The sequence below is a fragment of the Amblyomma maculatum genome, chromosome 7 (genome assembly GCF_055883805.1).
Source record: "Amblyomma maculatum isolate TAMU_Amacu chromosome 7, ASM5588380v1, whole genome shotgun sequence".
NCBI classification, from domain to species: Eukaryota; Metazoa; Arthropoda; class Arachnida; order Ixodida; family Ixodidae; genus Amblyomma; species Amblyomma maculatum.
In genome coordinates, this window is record NC_139350.1 from 107,730,841 (window position 1) to 107,751,158 (window position 20,318).

Consider the following 20,318-nt stretch of genomic DNA (forward strand, 5'->3'; position numbering starts at 1 on the left):
TTGGTACCCTTTCTCCCATGCTGCACCACCACCGAAGAAGAGAGGGAGAGCCTCGAGGGTGAAGGGCTCTCCGCTGTTTGACGCCATAACGCACAGGCGCCTTCCCCACGTTCTCCGACTCAGAGGGTACCGGCGAGAGGGAAGGGAGCCACAAGAGGAGAGGGGAGCAGTGATGGGCCTAAATAGGGTGATGCATTTCCACAGTCTTATAAAGGATACACCAGTGCACAAAATATGGAGCCCATATTTTGGTTTTCCATACACTAATCGTGTGCCCGAGATTGTAGACAGAAAGATGACATTTCCCAGAACTGTACCCTTTAAAATACCCCTCTTTATTTTTAAGTGATAACTGCATGTTTTCATTAGGTTTTTAAATTTTAAAGTAATGTAGGCTTCCTATAAGAGATTCCAAGTGACACCAGCCCTTCCCCATGGCTGAGAAGGGTGAGCTCAGCCTTTGCTGTCGGATGGTTTACCCTTCTTGATTAAGCAAGAATTGTGGCAGAGGCTGCCTGGCTTGGTTTTTGTATAGGCAACAGCTCTGCACTGCAGTTTCAGGCTCTATATACAGTTTTAGGTTATTTTGTCTTGCTTATACATTCTTAGACACATTATGACACATGCTCGCTGCGTTTAGGCCATATACACCTCTTCTGTTTTAGCACTTTAATACTTGTACTAGGCAAATAGTTTTCGCCTGAGCTGACCGAGAACTTTGTGTGTGGTGCTCTTAAGCCTTAGATGCCTTTGCTCAACACCACCATCATCCCGGGTGGAGAAGTCAAGTTTTGGCCAACCTGACTTGAACATGTCGGATATGGTGGGTGGGTGAGAGCAGAATTGAGTGGTCTGCATAGACAAAGTGCAAGTTTTGTCAGAGGATGGATCTTTGGCCATAATATGTTAATTTGGATTGAAAGGTTATGCTGGAAAGCTTGAATCAAATATTCAGGTTTGTGACACCTGAAAGCAGCTATGGTATTGAGAATTTTTTTGAGCTGGAAAAGAATTACCAGGAACTCTTATACAGGATCGAGCGAACATCTGACATTCATGGTCACTCTATATGAAGATGCTGATATTGACAATTACAATACAAACGAAAAAGTTTATATTTTATAGTTGCATAAAAGCTGGTAGGCAGGAACAGGAAGCAAGGGCTAAGGATTCTTAACTTGTATGATTCAAAAAGGTATTTTTGAAATGTTGGGAGTTGTTGAATTTGAGTCCAAATATTCTTTGCAAACCCTGCAGGGGTGGGACTGCTGATTAAATTGTGCCATTTTGGTGCAATTGTACTTTTCTGCACTGGCGAAAAAGGTGAACGGGTTCTAGTGCTGCGATTATTTTTGATCATGTCACTCTGGGAGACTCTGCAATAGCGGGAACACATCTTGGAAATATTGATGAGTGGACAACTCTGTTGCACGCTGTGCTGTTGATGTCGTTCCGTGGTGATTGCCTTCATCCTACACATATAGACCCCTTTCATAAATGTTAAGTCAGCTTCACCTCTATGCTGCATTCCCCTCTAATGGCGGAACAGCAATGTATTGAAACATTATATTATGGCCATAATTCATATCATTTATGCATCAGAACATATTTGCATAATTGCTCTATTACCGCTACATGCATCTGTGTAGAAGCAGCATGCGATTTCAGGTCTATATCGCCATTTTTCTGGCGGCCAGTGACGCCATGTTTGGGGAAAGAAGCAGCGTAGGAAAGCCTACTTAACGATTTTTGCAAGGGGTCCATTGCATATATTGAAAGTCGGGAATTGTGCACTTTGAAGCACTAGGGACAGTAAAGGTGGCTGACAAAAACGAGCCTTGGAGCTAGCCCTCTGCAATAGCATCTTGTGCAGTGTGACCCAGCTGCATAGTTTCGACTTGAGTGCCTTCAGTTTGCGTATTTTCTCCAATCCCATGGCTATCTTTTGCGAGGCGAATGTGCGAAGGCTATGAAGTTTACATCCGTTTGAAACGGCGCGCATTGGAACAGCATTCCGAAATTGGAATGCTGTTCCACAAGTTACTGCTCTTTTGTTTCCTGAAGCGTCTTGTTGCATTTGGCTACATCAGTTAATCTTGGCTGTGGAAGAAGAAAGAAGGGAGGAAGGTCATTCGGGTAGCAGGTGTGGAAAGGGAGTCTCGGAAAATGATTTAGATTATGTTAAAATGGTTTAATGGCCTGATTTGCAATGGATGAGTAGTACCACCTATAGTTCTTAACGGCACAAGCAGCTGACCGATGCTAAGAATGAACAGATGCCTGTGCTCTTGGACTAATCGGTCTAATCGGACCAAAAGCCTTGTAGCAAGCCTGTGCTTGTGCATCTTGTGTAGCATTGCTCATTCTCTCTCTCGTTGGTTAGTCTCACTTTGGGGCATCCGATTGCTTGTGCCTGCTGCAGCTGTAGAATTGGAGCTGCATGTAAGCGCACAAAGTAGAATGTGGGTTTTGGCTTGACCTGTGTCTTAATGAAGAAATGCATCACTAGCTTCGTCTCCGAGAGGGTCACTTATTGAGCTAAAAAAAAAAAAATGCTGGTGCAACTTCGTATATTAAAAATTCAGCTTTACTGTTTGTGTATTTACTCTTTCATTACGGAAAAAATGCATTGCACACTATGTTGTTATATTAGTATTGCATTTTGCTGCACTAGAATGTATTTATGCTTTGTGAGACCTCTGATTCTAAATAGGTAATTTCCTGGGTAATTAAACAAAAGGCTTTTGTAAAACCAGTAGACGTCCTGGAAAATGTATTAATTTCTCATAATCTCTCAGAATAATGTTATCTATTCTTGGACATCGGCCTTTGTAGAAGCTGCAGTAGTCATATGATCCATTCTGGCTACCTTGCTGAATGTGGCGTCGTGTAGATGATGACAAAGTGCATGTGTAGATTCCATGTCATTAGGGGTTGACAGTGGGCATACTTTCTAGTGCCCTTTTTAGAGCGGCCCTATTGGATTGCCTGGTGTAGTGAAGTGTGAGATGGATTAAATGTTATTGCAAGGTTGTCAGAAAAAGAAACTCCTGCTGTAGGGCAGATGATGTTAAAAATGCCCGTGGCAATCTCGAGCATTGGCAGATGATAATGCATTTTTCAGTGTTAGCTTGGCTAAGCATCGTTTAAAGGAACACTTTGGGTCATGCTCATTTCTGTTGTCACTTCAGCTGTTAGTGGTGTGTGAGGAAAATTTTGGCAGGTCATTTGAAACACATGTACAGCACACTTTGGTGGTGACCTCACTTGCATCTTTACACTTTTCACTCGCATTTCCACTTGTGCTGAGTCCTGAGGATACATATCGTGGTGCTCTGTGTCATGCAAAAAAATGGGATGTTACTCCACAGAGCTTTGTAAAGGTCTACTTCTCGTAGCTTCGTTTTGGGAATGGACTCATTTGTTTAATGGACCTTGCATGGCAGTTTCACAAGGCGACTTCAGGGATGCTGCTTGTGGCAGGCCACTTTAGATGGGCTTCAGTGCATCTCGTCGTGTCAGTGCATGCTGCTTTAAAAGTGCTCATTGAACGGCAGCAGAGCTTGCTTCCGTGCTATGCTGTGCCGACTGCATATGTGTAGTTATTTGAATAAATACCTTTTCAAAACATTGGGTATCGCTATTTTAAAAAATTAGCAGACTGGTGCAGTTTCAAGTGGGAAGTGTTATGTCTAGTGCAAATCTTGTTTGGTTGCTAACCTTTCACATTGCAGTCATGCTGGTGAGTAACCATTTTTTTTGTCGTGAAAAAAATTTTTTTTTCAGTTCAGCATGGCTCAGGCTGCAGTCTTTAATTCAGGGGTCTAATTTGCCAACCAGCCTTGATGTGAGGGCACTTGTCTAGTGCTTACATGAATAAGCACAGCCGTTGTGAAAGTGTGCATGTGAGGCATTGGGGAGTTAGGTGAGGACTTGTGCATATGCACTATTCTACTATGCTTTGCCCAATTTTGGTGCTGGTTATTTCCCTGGTTATTGTGCGACATGCACCCTCCGTGGTTGCTCAGTGCCATGTGCCCAGAATATGTAGCATTGTAATATGTGGTCCAGCCTTTGCTTTCTTCTGGGGGTTCAGGCCTCGAGTCTCCAACCTGAAACCATTGGCATGACCACTGACTGACTGTGTGCATTGTGCCAAGAATCCGCATCGCTGGGTTGACTCTTTCTCCAGTTATAACTTTTTTTTGCTACATTTGCTGGGGATTTCTAATTTAAAGATTGTTGTGCAGTCTGGTGGAGTGGGAATTGGATGTGGGTGCAGTGTGGAAGTTAGGTCCATACATCATTCTTGTTGAGCTTAACTGGGGAGGTGTGTGTGTGTGTGGTGCCTGCGGTCGAGCAGATGCTTTCTCCTGGGGATTTTGTCCTCAAATCTCCCGGTGGAAACTGTCGGCATGGCCATGGAGAGCCTTGTTTGGCAGTGCTTGCAGCAACCGATGTGACGACAGCCCCCTGATGCGGTGTCCTTCTTTTGTCTTTCCCCTCCCCCTGCCCCGTTCCTGGCTGCTCTGTAGGTTGTGCTGCACGTCTCCAGATTGCTCCTTCCCCGTAAGGAAGGTGCGCTCGGAAATGTCCCAAGAGGCACTTAGAGAAACCGCGGTACGAACACCCTGCTTTGCTTTTCTTGCCCCCCCTTTTTCTATTCCTCTGTGCCGACTGTGGGTCTGGTTTCTGGGTGCTTGCATGACTGCTGCTCTTATTCATTTTCGGAAACATGTTCTTCCAAAGGTCTTTATCTGTTCTTTGCATCTTTCCATTTTTTCTATGCTTGTGCTGTTCCCTGCAGGTGAAGCTGGGCAAGGTGGCTGGGAAAGAGCTGAAACTTGGCAACTTTGTAAATGCTGCGTATTTCACAAGGCAAGCCAGTGTTAATGGGGACGCTGACGAATCCGGTAGGCTTGCAGGCTCTGAATAGTATGTAATTGTTTTCATCTAAGGTAGTGGCTATTCTTTACTATGCAGGAGATGAATCTGCTATGTTGTCGAGCAGTGATGGCTGGCAGGTTATTGGGGACATTGGTCATTCCACTGGCAGGACACTATTGTTACTTTCCCCCGCTGTCTTGGGTGTTTGTACGTTCGAAACCCAATGTGATTTTTGCAGTGCACGAAAGGCATATTTGGGCTCACCCTAACAATCCTTTTTTTTATTTGCAGTGTGGGCAGAGTGGTCCGTTTTATTCAGCGACCTGTTATCAGCACTGGTCATGCATTGCACCTACTGGTTTCCAGTTCTGAGAAACATTCCATTTCATGCGAACAGGTCAAGGGCGACCTCACTGACGCCAATAGAGCACGTGTATTATCCTGGCGGTATACCTGCAGCACTGTATGAGTGTCAAAACTGGGCATGCATCAGGCAGTGCCATGATGGCTCACTCTGATCACTGTGAAGTCTGAATGCGCAAGTGCGCAGTGGAGTGTTATTCCCATCTGTTTGAAACCAACTAGGAGCCTTCCACTACCGTTGTCACAAGTCTTGCTGGCAGTGGGCTTGTTTCAGCAGCATGGATGAGCTTGCTCATTTTCATACATGCTCAGGTGCAGACACTGGGGACCCTTATTCATGGCTGCAGAATGACTCGTATGGCCTGGAGGTAGTGACAGTAGAAATGCATTTGTCATGTGACTGGCAAGTAGTGCCCCCTACAGGAGGAGGCACTTAACTGAGCTGCTGTCTCCTACATTTCAGCATAGCCCTTTCTAACTTAGAGGAGATTTGCACTACAGCAGTCAGTGTCATTCTGGTTCTAGCCACATCATGCGTTTGTCCAGTTATTTTTGTTGGCTTTCATCGGAAAATAAGATGCGGGGAGGGGGGGAGAGGAGTATCACATCGTTTCGCAGCAGTCTTTGCCAAGTCAGAGATTTGTGGGCAGACTGTTGGGCACCTTCGCAGTGTCCGCATTAATCGTCACACTAGCCAACCATTTTGCTACTTCTGTACAAATGTATGGCCGTCTATCGGTATATTGTTTCAGACAGTGCACTTTCAATTGATCATTTAATGAAATAAGCAGACTTTGTGGACACCAATCAACTTGTGATGCTCACCGCATTCTCTTTTTCATATTTACTGGGAATTTTTCTTCCGTGTGGCGTAGTGCAAATTTAATGTAAGAACACTTAAGTAGCTGACTGCACTGATCGTAGTGCAAATTTAATGTAAGAACACTTAAGTAGCTGACTGCACTGATCGCTCAGCAAGTACTGCAGGAGGCTTTTTTATGTATTTCCTGCTGAAGTGTGCTGGCTTGGGTTGGGAGGTGGAAAAGGAACAAGGCAAGCTGTGTCACTTAACACGGTGGGCACAGTTGCTCATGTAAACACAGCACTGTGTCAGACTATGATCAGTGAGGAATTGTGAATGCCTACGTATATATCGCAGCACAAGTTCGACCTGTTGCCGTTGTGCAGTTCAGTCCAGGGCAGTGGTGTTACGGGCGGTTCCATTCAGCTTCAAAAGTTTCTTGCTTAAGGTGAAAATTGTTTAAGAAAAAATTGCCGATTGTAATAGCAACATGGTTGATATCTAAGAGGGCCGCACTTTGTATTTTTATTACTCTGACCAGCTCAACAATTTATGGCTGTGCATGCGACAAATCTATTTTGCTGCTTCAAGATTTTTTTTTTTATTCTTAGTTCAGGCATTTTTACCAAACAGTAAGGGGGCTGCCATATTGGAGACTGGGCTGTCTCATAACACAAGAAAAACTAAGGATTCTCCCCCCACAGCTGAGGGTTGTAGTTTCATACAGAACCATTGTTGTTGTTGTTGTGGCTGTAGGAAGAAGGAAAAGAAAATGCACAGGCCTCAGTATATGCACAAGACAGTTGAAAAAGCATTTATCACTCAAAACTTGCCTGCATTTTCTGAAGAAAATGCAAGAATGCTATGGTTGCGGCTTAAATGAAGCCGAAAAATAATAATATAAAACATTTTTTGCTGCAATGTATGCTGATTTTAAAAAAGCAATGCGGTAGCCTTATTCAGGAATATTTCAGAGTCTATAAAAACGATAGAAAACTTGGCTAGTTTTGGTGAAAGGGAGATTAATTTCGACAGCGTGATAAAGAGCCATAGCTTTTGTGCAGGTTTTCTGGGAGGGCGAAGTGCAATTTATGGTATGTCTGGTGTGGAATGACTCAAAGTTGTGGCTGTGAAACTGAAGCAGCGCTGTTGGGGGTTACTTGCAGCAGGCGATGGGAGCATGTAGTCGGCGCTAATATCATTGAAAATAAGTTTCAGGTCTGGCAAGAGGTGTAGTAGAGGGTATGAAATCCAGAATTTTGAGTCAGCAGCAGGGGCACACTTGGTAGCTTCCCTGCTACTGCCCAAGTTGTTAGCGACATGGTGTGCTCCAGTAGGTGCAGCCTTACTCAATAGATAGTAGGTGTAGCTGTCGTCTTGTGCCTTGATCAAGCACATCTCCTATAGATCAGTAAAGCTTTGTCTATGTTTCTTTGAATTGTACAGAAGACATAGGGAATAAGCCGGTGTGGTTTGGAACTTAGCCTTTTATGGTTACTTTTGTTGTTCCACAACTTTTGGCACTTGTTGCATATATTTAGTAGCTGAAAATGTTAGGGTGGAAAGGCCAACATAAGTACAGTCAAATGATTTGGCTTCTAAGGCATGTAATAACACGTGTGCAGCATCTGCAGAAGTTGAGTTCCTTTCGTCTACAAAAGCCTGGAATGCCCCCATTGCATAACATGTTGCACAAACCACAATCAAACACACTGGGCTTTTGACAAAGGCAGCTAACAGTAGTGCCTGGTAGCTGGGCAACATGTAGCAGTACTGGGGAATTCGTGGCTTGCTTTTGAGGTAGGATGTGCTGTATTGCTGTTTTGCCAGAGCTAGCATATGAGCTTTCCCACTGAAGCTGGGGGGCAAATAACCTTATAGGGTGTGCCAATTGATCATACAGATATGCGTTGTTAATTTCTTAGAACCTTGTGTGTCTTGGCCACTGGTTGCCTGAAGGTATCTGCTTCCGGCTAGTGTTGTGCCATTTAGGACTTGGCCTGCTGCATAGCTGCAAAGGCTGCCACTTGACAAATATGAGTCCTCTTTGGGAACATACTTCCTGTTTCTCGTTACCTGACCAGCAGTCGCGACAGCAGATTTTTTTCAGGGTGCTGTAAACGCTGGTCATAAATCATTTTTGTGCATGGTTGGCTTTCCAACATGGAGCCTTTTTTAGGAGCATGTTTTAATATAAGTGAAAGGTGGAAAGCATGTTTTAATATAAGTGAAAGGTGGAGGACCTGTAAGTGCATAGGTAGGATGGTACAATTGTGATCCTTGAATTGTGAAAATCTGCTGTGGTTGCCATGCTTTGTGGCTAGCATGTAATCCCCTTTTCTTCTTTTTCAGTATGGGAGGTGCCCAGGACAATAGCAGCCGCAACGAAATGGTGAGTTCTTGAATGCTGGATTTTCTCTGGATAACTAGTGTTGCGGTTTGTTTTTTGAACCAGTGACAATTTTTTTTTTTTTTTTTTCAGAAATGCTTACGCTGTAGTGTCAAAATATTTTAATAAGCACTGCGCTAATGTGAGCTGGCATCAAGATTATGCCTATACAATGTAATCAGGGCTGAAGTGCTTAACTACATCTTAAGGCGAAAGCCTATAATGGCTCATGCTGGCGTGGACAAAATGTGTCCTGCTTTTGCGGCGGCTCTGATTGGCCGAGACGTGATGACGTCATAGAGGTCTCGACCAATCACAGAGCATCACCACAGTATGCGTGAATGCGTGCCTTATATGGCCATATGCCAATCAATTATCAATTAATAATTAATGACTAATTAGATGATTCAATTAATGATTTATCAGTCACCTACTTAATGCCTAATCAGTTAATTTTTTAAGTACTAAATAGTGCCAATTGCGTAGCAGAATGCGGCACTCAGGCTATCGCCTTTCACTATTTAGTTGCTAAAGTTTCTTGTAATTTTTTTTCTACACTTTTATGGCTCTTACCCGTGTGCCATCGTGTCGATGGCACTACACTAAGCTGATGAGAACTTGACTGGTATTGCATGATCCTCTTAATATAAGGTCTTGCCGCCAGACCATCCTACTTGAAGCGACTTGATTCCATACAAAATCTTGGTTCACGGTTGCCATCTGGTGCGTACCGAACGTCTCTAATAGCCAGCCTTTATGTAGAAACAAATGAATCTGCCCTATAAGATAGAAGAACCGCACTAACCCGCTCCCAGCCAAAACGTTCAATAGTCATGAAATGTCCATGTAGAACAATCTTCACCAACAAGCCCTGGTTGATTAAGCTGCTTCTCATGTGCTTTGAACAAATGTGCCAAGACTTAGACATTAGTGAAATGCCAAGTATTGCCTCAAGAAATAAACCACCATGGTACACCCTCCCAACAGTTTCCGACCTCACAGTAACACAGTTTCGGAAAACACACTACATGAGCATATAAAATACTTGGCATTAAAATAAAGATATAAAAATTACATTGCATTTTATACAGATGGCTCAAAAACTAGACTATGTTGGTAGTGCAATAGTACAAGATAAAACAGAAAATAATATGACTGCCTCAATGTGCATCAATTTTTACAGCAGAGTGCTACGCTATTTATGTTGCCGTCCAGAAAATATTAGACGAGAGCATCAAGAACACTGCAGTAAACTCCAAAAATGCTGTTGCGTGCTGCACGGGCAAAAAATGTGCAAATATAGCAAATTAACGGGCCACACAGAAATTGTGTGAAATTAGTGCACTGCAAACTGAGAGCTAAGTGGCAGGCCGCTTGGGAAACTGAACTAAATAAGAAGCTTCATTTTCGAAAACCCATATTAAAAGAATGGCAATCATGCCAACAACAAAAACGATCCATCAAAGTAATTTTGTTATTTACACATAGGACACACGCACATCACCCATAATTTCCTGCTAATGAAAAAAGACAAACCTGTGTGTGAAATTTGTGGTGACGAGCTCACAGTTTACAACATTACATTTTACAACGAACACATTCCATTTCACCCTGCATTGCTTTTAGGCGAACAAGCACTCGTTGATTTTTTTATTGTTTGCGCATTTCTGAAGAAAGCCAATGTTTTAAATCAAATTTAAGTATCATAACCCTAGACATCTGATCATCTAACCTTACGTCTGACGCATGATAGCCGCCGTTGCTTATGCGCCTGAAAACCCCATATAACTAACATTAATGCTGAGTGTTTTGTTTCTTTTACTGGTCTTTGTATGCTACACAGTTCAGGTGTATACTTGTTTTATGCTCTTGCATCTGAAGGATAATTTTTTGCAAGTAAGTGAGACAGACAAGTAGCCCTGCCTGATCATAAAAACGCACCACGCAGCCCCCCCTCCCCCTTCCTAAAACAGTAGGAAAGATTTTTCTGCCTCCTCATTACAAAAAAAAAAAAAGGGGAAGTTGGCTGCGTGGCTGCAGCATAATCATATTTTTGGACCAAGTGAGAGTGAACACATGCCACTCTCTGCCTTCGACACTTGCAGAGCTCCTTAAAAATGAAAATATTGCTCAAGGCCCGTCAGAAGTTCAAGCAACCTGGCTTCAATCAACGGGCAAGTCGTGGAATCTTGTCTTGGACAGAACATTTGCACCAATGTGCAAGCGCCGTTACTTGCTGAAATAACGCTGAGATGTAGCAGCTTGAAACTTCATGTTCTGACCCTGTATAACGCTGTAAAAAGAGCTGCGAAGGGGCCCTGGACCTCTCCTCAAAGCTAAGCAGTGTATCAGACTGGCAGGCAGATAGTACCATCTCACGTGAGTGCCTCTGCCAAGTTACCATCCGGCTGTATGACGTGCACAGGCCCATGAGGGACCTGTGCAATGTGCCAAGTGCTGCTTTTGGCAGTGTGGGCGTCACGAGCACTGTGGTCACGAGGGCCGCGACATCAGCAGGGGGAAACTAAACCACCGAAACAGTCATCTGATGCCACTGCTAGATAGCACCTCTTAGGAGCTTGATACTGATAGTGCTGAAAAGTAATAAGACTGGAACTGCAAATGTAAGCTGAAATTTGTTCGGATTCACATATAATGCGAAGCAGAAACTTGACGTGACAAAATGTGGGGAAAAAAATGTCATAATATCTATGCAGGTTTTTATGGTATGTGGTCCTACCTGGTGCATAGCGCCAGCTCAGAAATGGAGTTACTAAACAAGGATTTCTTTTAATGTGCAAGCATTCCACACCAGTCAGCATATTAAGCTTGTTTTTGTCCATGTATCAATGACCACCTATAGCCTTCACTACTAGCGCAAGGCATTGCACATCTGCAATTTAACGCTCTATTAGTGAAAAGCTCACTTGATAGCAGCCTAGATCAAATACCTTCAGCCTGTTTCCACTGCAAGACATAGGCTTTTGGATGCATTTGGATCCTTCTCTTGAAACTCATTGTACAGGAGATATATGCAGCCTGTTTGAATCCCAAGCAGTACGCTTTGGATGCCAAGAAATTTAATTACTGCATATTCATGTGTAACGGCCATCTGTACCCTTAACTTTGTAGAGCAAATTGAGAAAATGTCAAGAAAGTTGTCAGCTCCATCAGGTATACTTCACAAATTTTGGATTTTTTTCATTGCTTCCGGGGGTCACACCCAAAACTGCAAAACTTGGTGCCCTAATGAAGACATTGTGAACAGCCAAGAGCCAGTGCATGGAACCATTTCTTGCTTGTTGGTGCTTTTACCTCATTCTGCAGCCGTTTTGGAATTGGAACATATCGATCGTGTTTGTGCTTCTCTGCCTTATAGGCTTATAATTAGCCGTACAAGTACTTTAGTTTAATAAAGGCAAACACCACTGAAGAAATTGATTTTTATCAGCGTATAGCCGCATTCCCAATTTTCACCGCAAGTTTTTTGGGAAAAAATTGCAGCCATTACACGCATATATGCGGTACTTTGTCAATATTGTGTTCACGTAACGACAGTGGATGGACTTGTGTGCTGTTGCTGCATGCGTAAGGAATCATAAGGGTGACGTTGCTTCGCAGCCCTTTCAAATTAGTTTAGTACACCTTTATGGGACATACATTTGCAGGAACGTTTGGGACATCAAACAACTCGCAATGACCACGTAAGCTGTGCTCTATCTAAAATACACCGTAAGGGGTTGGTTCGGGGCCCCTTCATATTAATGCAGTGTTTGGTACACCTTTATGGGATGTACATTTGCAGGAACGTTCGGGACATCGAACGTCCCGCCATGTTCACGTAAGCTATGCTGTGTGTGAACGCATTAAGGGGTTGTTTTGGGGCCCTTCAAATTATGGCAGTGTTTAGTACATCTTTATGGGACGTACATTTGCAGGAACGTTCGGAACATAGAACATCTCGCCATGTTCACGTAAGCTGTACTGTGTGTAAACACACTAAGGGGTTGTTTCAGGGCCCTTCAAATTATGCCATTGTTAGGTACACCTTTATGGGATGTATATTTGCAGGAACGTCTGGAAAATCGAACATCCCGCAGTGTTAATGTAAGCTGTGCTCTATCTAAACACACCGTAAGGGGTTGTTTCGGGGCCCTTCAAATTACGGCAGTATTTGGCACACCTACTGGGATGTACATTTGCAGGAACATTCGGGACATCGAACAAATCACCATCTTCATGTAAGCTGTGCTGTGTCTGAACACACTAAAGGGTCGTTTCCGGGCCCTTCAAGTTACGGCAGTGTTTGGTACACGTTTATGGGATGTATGTTTGCAGGAACGTTCGGCACACCGAGCATCCCGTGATAATGTAAGCTATGCTCTATCTAAACACACAGGAGTTGTACAGGGCCCTTCAAATTGCGGCAGTGTTTGGTACACCTTTATGGGATGTGTATTTGCAGGAACGTTCGGCACACCGAGCATCCCATGATAATGTAAGCTATGCTCTATCTAAACACACCGTAAGGAGTTGTTCAGGGCCCTTCAAATTGTGGCAGTGTTTGGTACACCTTTATGGGATGTGCATTTGCAGGAACGTTCGGCACACCGAGCATCCCGTGATAATGTAAGCTATGCTCTATCTAAACACTGTAAAGAGTTGTTCAGGGCCCTTCAAATTGCGGTAGTGTTTGGTACACCTTTATGGGATGGGCATTTGCAGGAACGTTCAGGACGTCAAGCATCCCGCAATGTTAATGTAAGCTGTGCTCTATCTAAACACATTGTAAGGGGTTGGTTCGGGGCCCCTCAAATTACGGCAGTATTTGGGACACCTTCATGGAATGTACATTTGCAGGAACGTTCTGCACATCGAACATCTCGCAATGTCCACGTAAGCTGTGCTGTGTCTAAACACACTAAAGGGTTGTTTCCGGGCCCTTCAAATTACGGCAATGTTTGGCACACCTTTATGGGATGTACATTTGCAGGAACGTGTAACACATCGAACGTCCCACAATGTTCATGTAAGCTTTGCTCTATCGCCCTTCAAATTACGGCAGTGTGTGGTACACCTTTATGGGACGTACATTTGCAGGAACGTTCGGGGCATCGCGCATCTCGCCAGGTTCACGTAAGCTCTGCTGTGTCTAAACACATTTTAAGGGGTTGGTTGGGGGCCCCTTCTAATTACCATAGTGTTTGGTACACCTTTTTGGGATGTACATTTGCAGGAACGTTTGGCACATAGAATATCCGGTGATGTTAACGTAAGCTGTGCTCTGTCTAAACACACTGTAAGGGGTTGGTTCGGGGCCCCTTCAAATTACTGCAGTGTTTGGTACACCTTTATGGGATGCACATTTGCAGGAACGTTCGGGACTTCGAACGTCTCATTATGTTCACGTAAGCTGTGCTGTGTCTAAACACAATGTAAAGGGCCGTTTCGGGGTCCCTCAAATTACGGCAGTGATTGGTACACCTTTATGGGATGAACATTTGCAGGAACGCTCAGCGCATCGAACAGCCCATCATGTTCACGTAAGCTGTGCTGTGTCTAAACACGCTAAGGGGTTGGTTTTTGGCAGCAGTGTTCGGTACACCGTTACGGGATGTACATTTGCAGGAACATTTGGAGCATCGAATTTCCTACCGTGTTCACGTAAGCTGTGCTGTGTCTAAACACACTGCAAGGGGTTTGTTCGGGGCACCTTCAGATTACTGAAGTGTTTGGTGAAATCTTTGCGGCACATACATTTGCAGGAACGTTTCATACAGCGAATGTCCCGTCGTGTTCATGTAAGCTGTGCTCTATCTAAACACTCCTTTTTTGTGCTAACGCTATTTGCAAATGTCACGCAAAACCTGCGTCATTGTGCAGATATTACGGGTGTAGATGCCAACAATGCAGTGGCATCGTAGGTGGTTATGAACTGTTTCATGTCTATCGCAATATTGAATGAGCTGTATCTGCTATCCATTTGATTTTATTTTAGTTTCAGCTTGATGGAGGAGCTTAATAGTGCACTATTGCTACTTGGCCAGAAATTACTGCAGTAAAACCTTGTTTGCAACAAGTATGCACTGAGCAGTATTACAAGCTAATGAACTTCATTGATTCTCAGATGCTAAAAAAAAGCTCGCGCACATTGCAGATTACTTTTTACCCTATTGCCAAATTGCCACACAAACAATAGCGGCAGTTTTCAAACGTTGGACAATACTTGGAGGTAGACTTACTATAATATAGAACAGCCTTATGGGCTAGCAATTGTTGCAGCAACAAAAAGTGGTCATCTTGAAAGTATGCCTTACGACTTATCAGAATAGCATTACGAGAGTATCAGAACAGCAATGTTTGTCGGACGTCTTAAAAGCGGGCTAAAGGGAATTGTGCAGTCAATAAATACTCTGTGCCAAGTCAATGGGCTGCATGGTATGTTCGGCCTGATGTGAATGTTTTTTAGGTTTGAAGCAAGCACTTGCGAGGAGGCAGGTGAAGTTCTGGAACTTTTTCATGAGACTTGACATTTTTGTAAATTGTGCGCTTCATGACTGCCAGTCTCACTGGGGTCCATGTGAATTAAGTCTTATTACAGGCCAAGCTCAATTATGCTCTACTTGCCGGACGATCCACTCGAGTAGCTAATATCGAAATGTGAAGAAGCTATGTGAATCCGCACAACTCGCATTGAGCTTTAAAGGTATTGCAAAAAGAAGATCGATGGCAACAAAATCAAAGCGTCTGCCACATTTAGCAGTGCTGCATCATACTGGGCAATGTTATGAAGATTATTATGGAGGGCTGGCTGCCAGTAGGGATGCCATATTTACTCCATATTTATTGAGACATGAAATTTTATCGTACATCCCTCCGACCATTGGAAGGTCTATTGTGTGCGTAGTCTGGCAATTCCGTGATAGTGGATTGTCCTAGTAAATCACGGTGAGATTATGCCATGCAAGGTTTAGAAAACTTGCATGTTTGAAATGCAGTTGTTTGTGGGTTGCGAGAGGGGTGAGGCATCTTTGCATTCATCCTCCGTCATCCAATCGCCTGGGCATCTGAAGGTCTTACTTTCTCTATGGCATTTCAGTAGGAATGTTTGTGTTGAGGCTACTACGTTCCTCTCCAGTGCTTGGAGTGCTTGCTGGCTTTCTAGGCATATGTTTGTGCAGCTAGGCCTGCAGCATCTTGGCACTTTGCCTAGTTTACTGAATGTGCCACCCCCATAGGAGCTCGTCAAAGGATGATTTTGGCTTGCTGCCAAAACTGAAGAACACACTATGAAAAGTGAACAATAATGAAAAAAAAAAAAAAAAAAAACACAATTGCTGTAGTTTAGCTTGGGGTTAAACCTGGAGTTACGCAAGAGCTATCTGCATGGCTATGGCTAGGTTTAGCTTGAAAGTAAAGACATGGCTCTTGCACATAGTAGTTTACTCCATGGTTTCAGGGGCACTTTTGACCACTAAAGTGCGATGAGGCAAAAGCTTCTATGGCGCGTGGTGGTCCTAAGCCCTCCACTACAGCACCTCTTTCTTTGTTTTCACTCCCACCTTCTCGATGACGCGGTAGCGTAAGCTGCCAGCCAACATATAAGGCCCTACTTTAACTGAGCTGTATAAACATGCCTGTGTGGCCTAGGGATAAAGTGAATGCAAGGGTTTTGGCAGGCTGATTGTGATGTCACCCTCCCCTATGAGAGGCCTATGTCCTGTTTGTGCTCGGCCATGTCAGCAGCCAGCTACTGCCTCCCACGACTTCTTCGCAATTCGTACAGGCACGGACAGGCACAGCGAAAGTGCACCATTCGTATAAGTTCCACCTTTTTGCAAAGGTTTGGTCTTAGTTTATGGGTTTTAACACCCCGTGGTTACTCGGGCTGTGAGAGACACCATAGGGGATATCTCCAGATTTTTCGACCACCTGAGGTTCTTTTTTGCCTTGCTTTTCGCCTCCATCGAAAAGCAGCTGCTGCAGCTAGGAGTCGATTCCACGTTCTTGGGTTCAGCAGACGAGCGTCCAAACTACTGAGGCACCGCAACATGTTTTTTTTTTTCAAATTGGTGCATTCTGTTGGTGAATTTCAGCTGATAATGCTCACATGCATTATCACATGCATAATGATAACATGCATCACCTGCTGGAACTTCACCCCTTTAGTTTTTCGCAGGTTCCAGTTTGTAATCTATTACTATTTGGGACTGCACCCATTATGTATTTGGGCCTTTGTTGGCATGGATCCACTTAATAGGCTTTCTGGTCACTGGCCATCAGCAGCTCTACTGCCTCAGAATCATCCGTGCCTTATTTGTTTTCGTCCCTTTGCCCCATATACTTGTCCAGGGACCTTCTAAATCAACTCGGTGATCCTGTCTAGTTGCCGTCCTTTTTTTTTTCTTGGTCTATATTTCCAACTGGCTGGCTCTTTGAGTACCGGATCTCTCGTTTGCCCCTTACTATTCGAGGCGTGAATGTCCACTCGAGGAGGGGTTTGTGACTAGTGGCGCCATTGGAGGTGTGTTGGTGGCAAGAAAGGATTGCAGGAGCCAATCTGGAGCGGAGCATCATACTAGTTAAACAAAAACGCATACAAAAGAGCCAATGCATTTGAGCCCGATAGGGTCATGTGGGCAGCTAGTGTAATGTTGATTGAGCCAAAGCATTCATTTGGGCCGAGTGAACTCTTCATGTGTGCAATATATTTATGGCTCGGTAATTGCAGAATTATTAGGCATGTTTGGAAACTAGTTGAATAACCATGATCGAAAGTGCGTAGAGCTATGAAAGATGCACACAAAGTCTGCATTATGGAGGTGTGCTGGTTTGTGCATTAGTGCATCTCCGTAACGTTGTATTTCTGTCCTTTGAAGCAGTGGAACCTTGCCACTGTCCAAATTCCAGATGTTCCCGTGAGGATCAGCGGCGTAGCAGAGACTGTGTGCATCTTTCCAGAGTGTGTCATGTTGGTGAAAGAGTCGCTTGGTGTCACGTGCTGTCTTCCTTATTTTGTGCGTCATTGGGCATGTTTTCTCACGAGGTTACTGCAGGCCACAGGTGCTTCAGTCTTAATAAATGGGCAAATTTGTGGGGCATGCAGAGCGGGACCGAGCCAAGCTGCAACAGCAGCAGCCTGGGCAGCAGTGTAGGCGGATCTCTCCGGGAAGAGGCCGCTGTCCTGGAGCCTATCAATGGGGTGGTGCAGCCGCCGTTTGTGCCTCCGGCCACGCGGCGGCAGCGCACCACCAACCAGCTCCAGCACCTCCTGAAGGTGGTGATGAAGGCGCTGTGGAAGCACCAGTTTGCGTGGCCTTTCCAGCAGCCAGTGGACACCGTCAAGTTAAATCTGCCTGACTACCACCGCATCATTCGTCACCCCATGGACCTGGGCACCATCAAGAAGCGGCTCGAGCATTGTTACTACTCATCGGCCCAGGAGTGCATCGAGGACTTCAAGACCATGTTCACCAACTGCTACGTGTACAACAAGCCTGGTGAGGACGTGGTGCTCATGGCTCAGGCGCTCGAGAAGCTTTTTCTCACTAAGATCACCGAGATGCCTAAGGAGGAGACGGACCTGCCCCTGCCGCCGCCCCGTGCAGGGCAGGGCAAGGGCAAGAAGGGCAAGGCTGCCAAGGCCTCCACCTCCAGGGCAGCAGCGGCTAACAAAGGTGGGTGGCCATTTTCTGCCTGAAAAGACTCTGCTGAATTTCATCATGCTAGCACGGAGAAATTCAGTATGTACAGTCAAACCTCGATATAGCAAACACTGGTACTGCAAATTTATCATAGATAGTTTTGATAAATGCACGTAACTTTAATTCATATATCAAAAGAGGTTCATATTAGAAAAGCTACAGTAGACTCTCGTGTGTGTTGTGACGCACACATGGCCCACATTTCTCACTGTTCTCACAGCCTGCTGAAAGATGGCGTGAGTGAGGCTTTTTGTACTTGTGTGGCTTACTCAAAAATCACACTCGGTCGCAAAAGTCGTCGCTTGAATCGCTCTTTCTTATTTATTGCCATGTGTAGTAGCTTCACCTGGGGCCGTATTTTTAAAAGGATCTATTTATTTACGGTTTCCTTTGGCGTGTTTCTAGTGTGATGAAAGCATAAGGGGACAGCATAGCAGATATGAGAAGGTGGTGGGTACCCAAGTGGATGACAGCTTTCACCGAAAGAAAAGACTGAGTCATTGCCTCATTAACGACCAGACTTCAATATTAGCTGAATCTCATGCAAAGGTGCAACGGTCACTGAGGCAATGATCCACTCTTTTCGGTTGCTTGAACACTGCAGCTGTGCCATCAATCAGATAACAGACCTATTCCAGAGGACAGAATAAACTGAAGATGTAGTATAGCCAGAATAAACTGACGATGTAGTATAGTCAAAAGAATCTTTATAGGTTACGTCACCTGGGGAATTTTTTATTCGTACTGGCGATGCTGTCCACTTATCTTGAATGGTCATGATTTCACACCGGTAAAACCAGCCATCAAGTTCACTACAACATTTTCGGCATTATTGGGGCTGGTTTTGTCATCAGATATCAGATCAGGCTTTGTAGAGCTTGACTCCATACTTTTGGCCTTTTCTAGAGATGTATTGCCTCCCACTGTGCAGAGCCATTGTCTCGGCAGTGACAATTCTTTGCCCCAGTGCGATCCTGGGGTGGCAGACCCGATCAGCATGCGGGAGGGAGGCTACTGCCACCCCCGGGTATGCATCTTGGGCTAGCAACTCCGAAATGACTGCGTGACACGGTGCTTTATTGGGGATGCTTTGCTTGTGAATACCCCCACTGAAAATAGCACAGTGACATCAGAGATTGCACTGAATTTTTTGTTTTAATCTCTGCATGTGGAACAGACCCAGGACGTTCATACTAAACATAAACAGTTTCGAAGACATTGTGTGTTGGCTGGCAGAAATCCGCCTACGTTGCCCTTTGATTATTATCATCTTTTTGGATACCACTAGTCTGCTCACATATCATTTGTATAGGTGCTCTGTTATGACGAACTTTTCGTAAGATGAACAAATTTTCTGGTCCCTTCAAGCTTATCTTAGACTCCCTTTAAGATAAGCTTGAAGGGACTGCGCTCATCGTCAAGATGGAAGAGAGAGTGGCGTGGAGGGTTAGAAGCCTGGTAGCCAGCATTTGTCACCCCTCTTGCATTAGTCGACAATGCCCAGAAGCAGTGGTGCGTACGATTGTACAGTAGAATCTCGATGATACGATTACGGCTGGTACGAATTTCGGGATGATACGAATTTTAAGAATGCTTTGAACGGACTACATTGTATAGAATACGTTAAGATTCGGGGTGATACGAATAGTTTCTGAACCTGCCGCGGTTGATACGAACGTGCAAACCAGTCGTGCATGCGAGCGGGCTGGCGCGGCTGGCCTCAAGAGGGTAACATAACCGAAGCGGCCGCCGCCAACTCCCCCCCCCCCTCCCCCCGCCGCGAATGATAGGAACGAACGTTGTACAAACGCACAAAGCCACCGAGCAGCTCAGCGCAAGAGCTCACAGGGGGAGAGGGTACCCACCGCGGCCGCTGCCTCTCCTCTCCAACGCCTCTCACCCCACTAGTCACCCTACTCCCCCCTCCCTTTCTTAGCAAACTGACGAGCACTAGACAAGGACGGCCAAGGCGAAGCAAGTGCCCAGTCGTGTACGTCACTCATTCGCTGGCAGCTCATTGGTCTATCGAAAAGTTGTCTCGCCGGCTGTTCCCAGGAGGACTGTGACGCTGGCTGCCGCTACAGTAGTTCTCCGGTTCTCCGTTCGCCGCTTCTTTCTGTCGTTCGCTGTGACGTGAACTGCCCAAACGTTGGAAAGACACAAGCGTTCGCTG

General features: G+C 44.8%; 1 protein-coding gene across 17 annotated transcripts in view; it reads left to right on the forward strand.

Annotated features, from left to right (window-relative positions):
- LOC146184297 (homeotic protein female sterile-like) overlaps window positions 1-20,318 on the forward strand; it is a 134,074-nt gene that overhangs the window by 19,255 nt on the left and 94,501 nt on the right. For 12 of the 17 annotated variants that reach the window (XM_084609348.1, XM_084609352.1, XM_084609353.1 and 9 more), the window contains 4 exons: window positions 4,536-4,620; window positions 4,808-4,935; window positions 8,405-8,444; window positions 17,548-18,118. In XM_084609348.1, the coding sequence (XP_084465474.1) occupies window positions 4,536-4,620; window positions 4,808-4,935; window positions 8,405-8,444; window positions 17,548-18,118 (824 nt within the window). Of the gene's footprint in view, window positions 1-4,535; window positions 4,621-4,807; window positions 4,936-8,404; window positions 8,445-17,547; window positions 18,119-20,318 lie in introns of those variants that run through there. The other 5 variants (XM_084609361.1, XM_084609359.1, XM_084609360.1 and 2 more) reach the window with 3 other exon arrangements.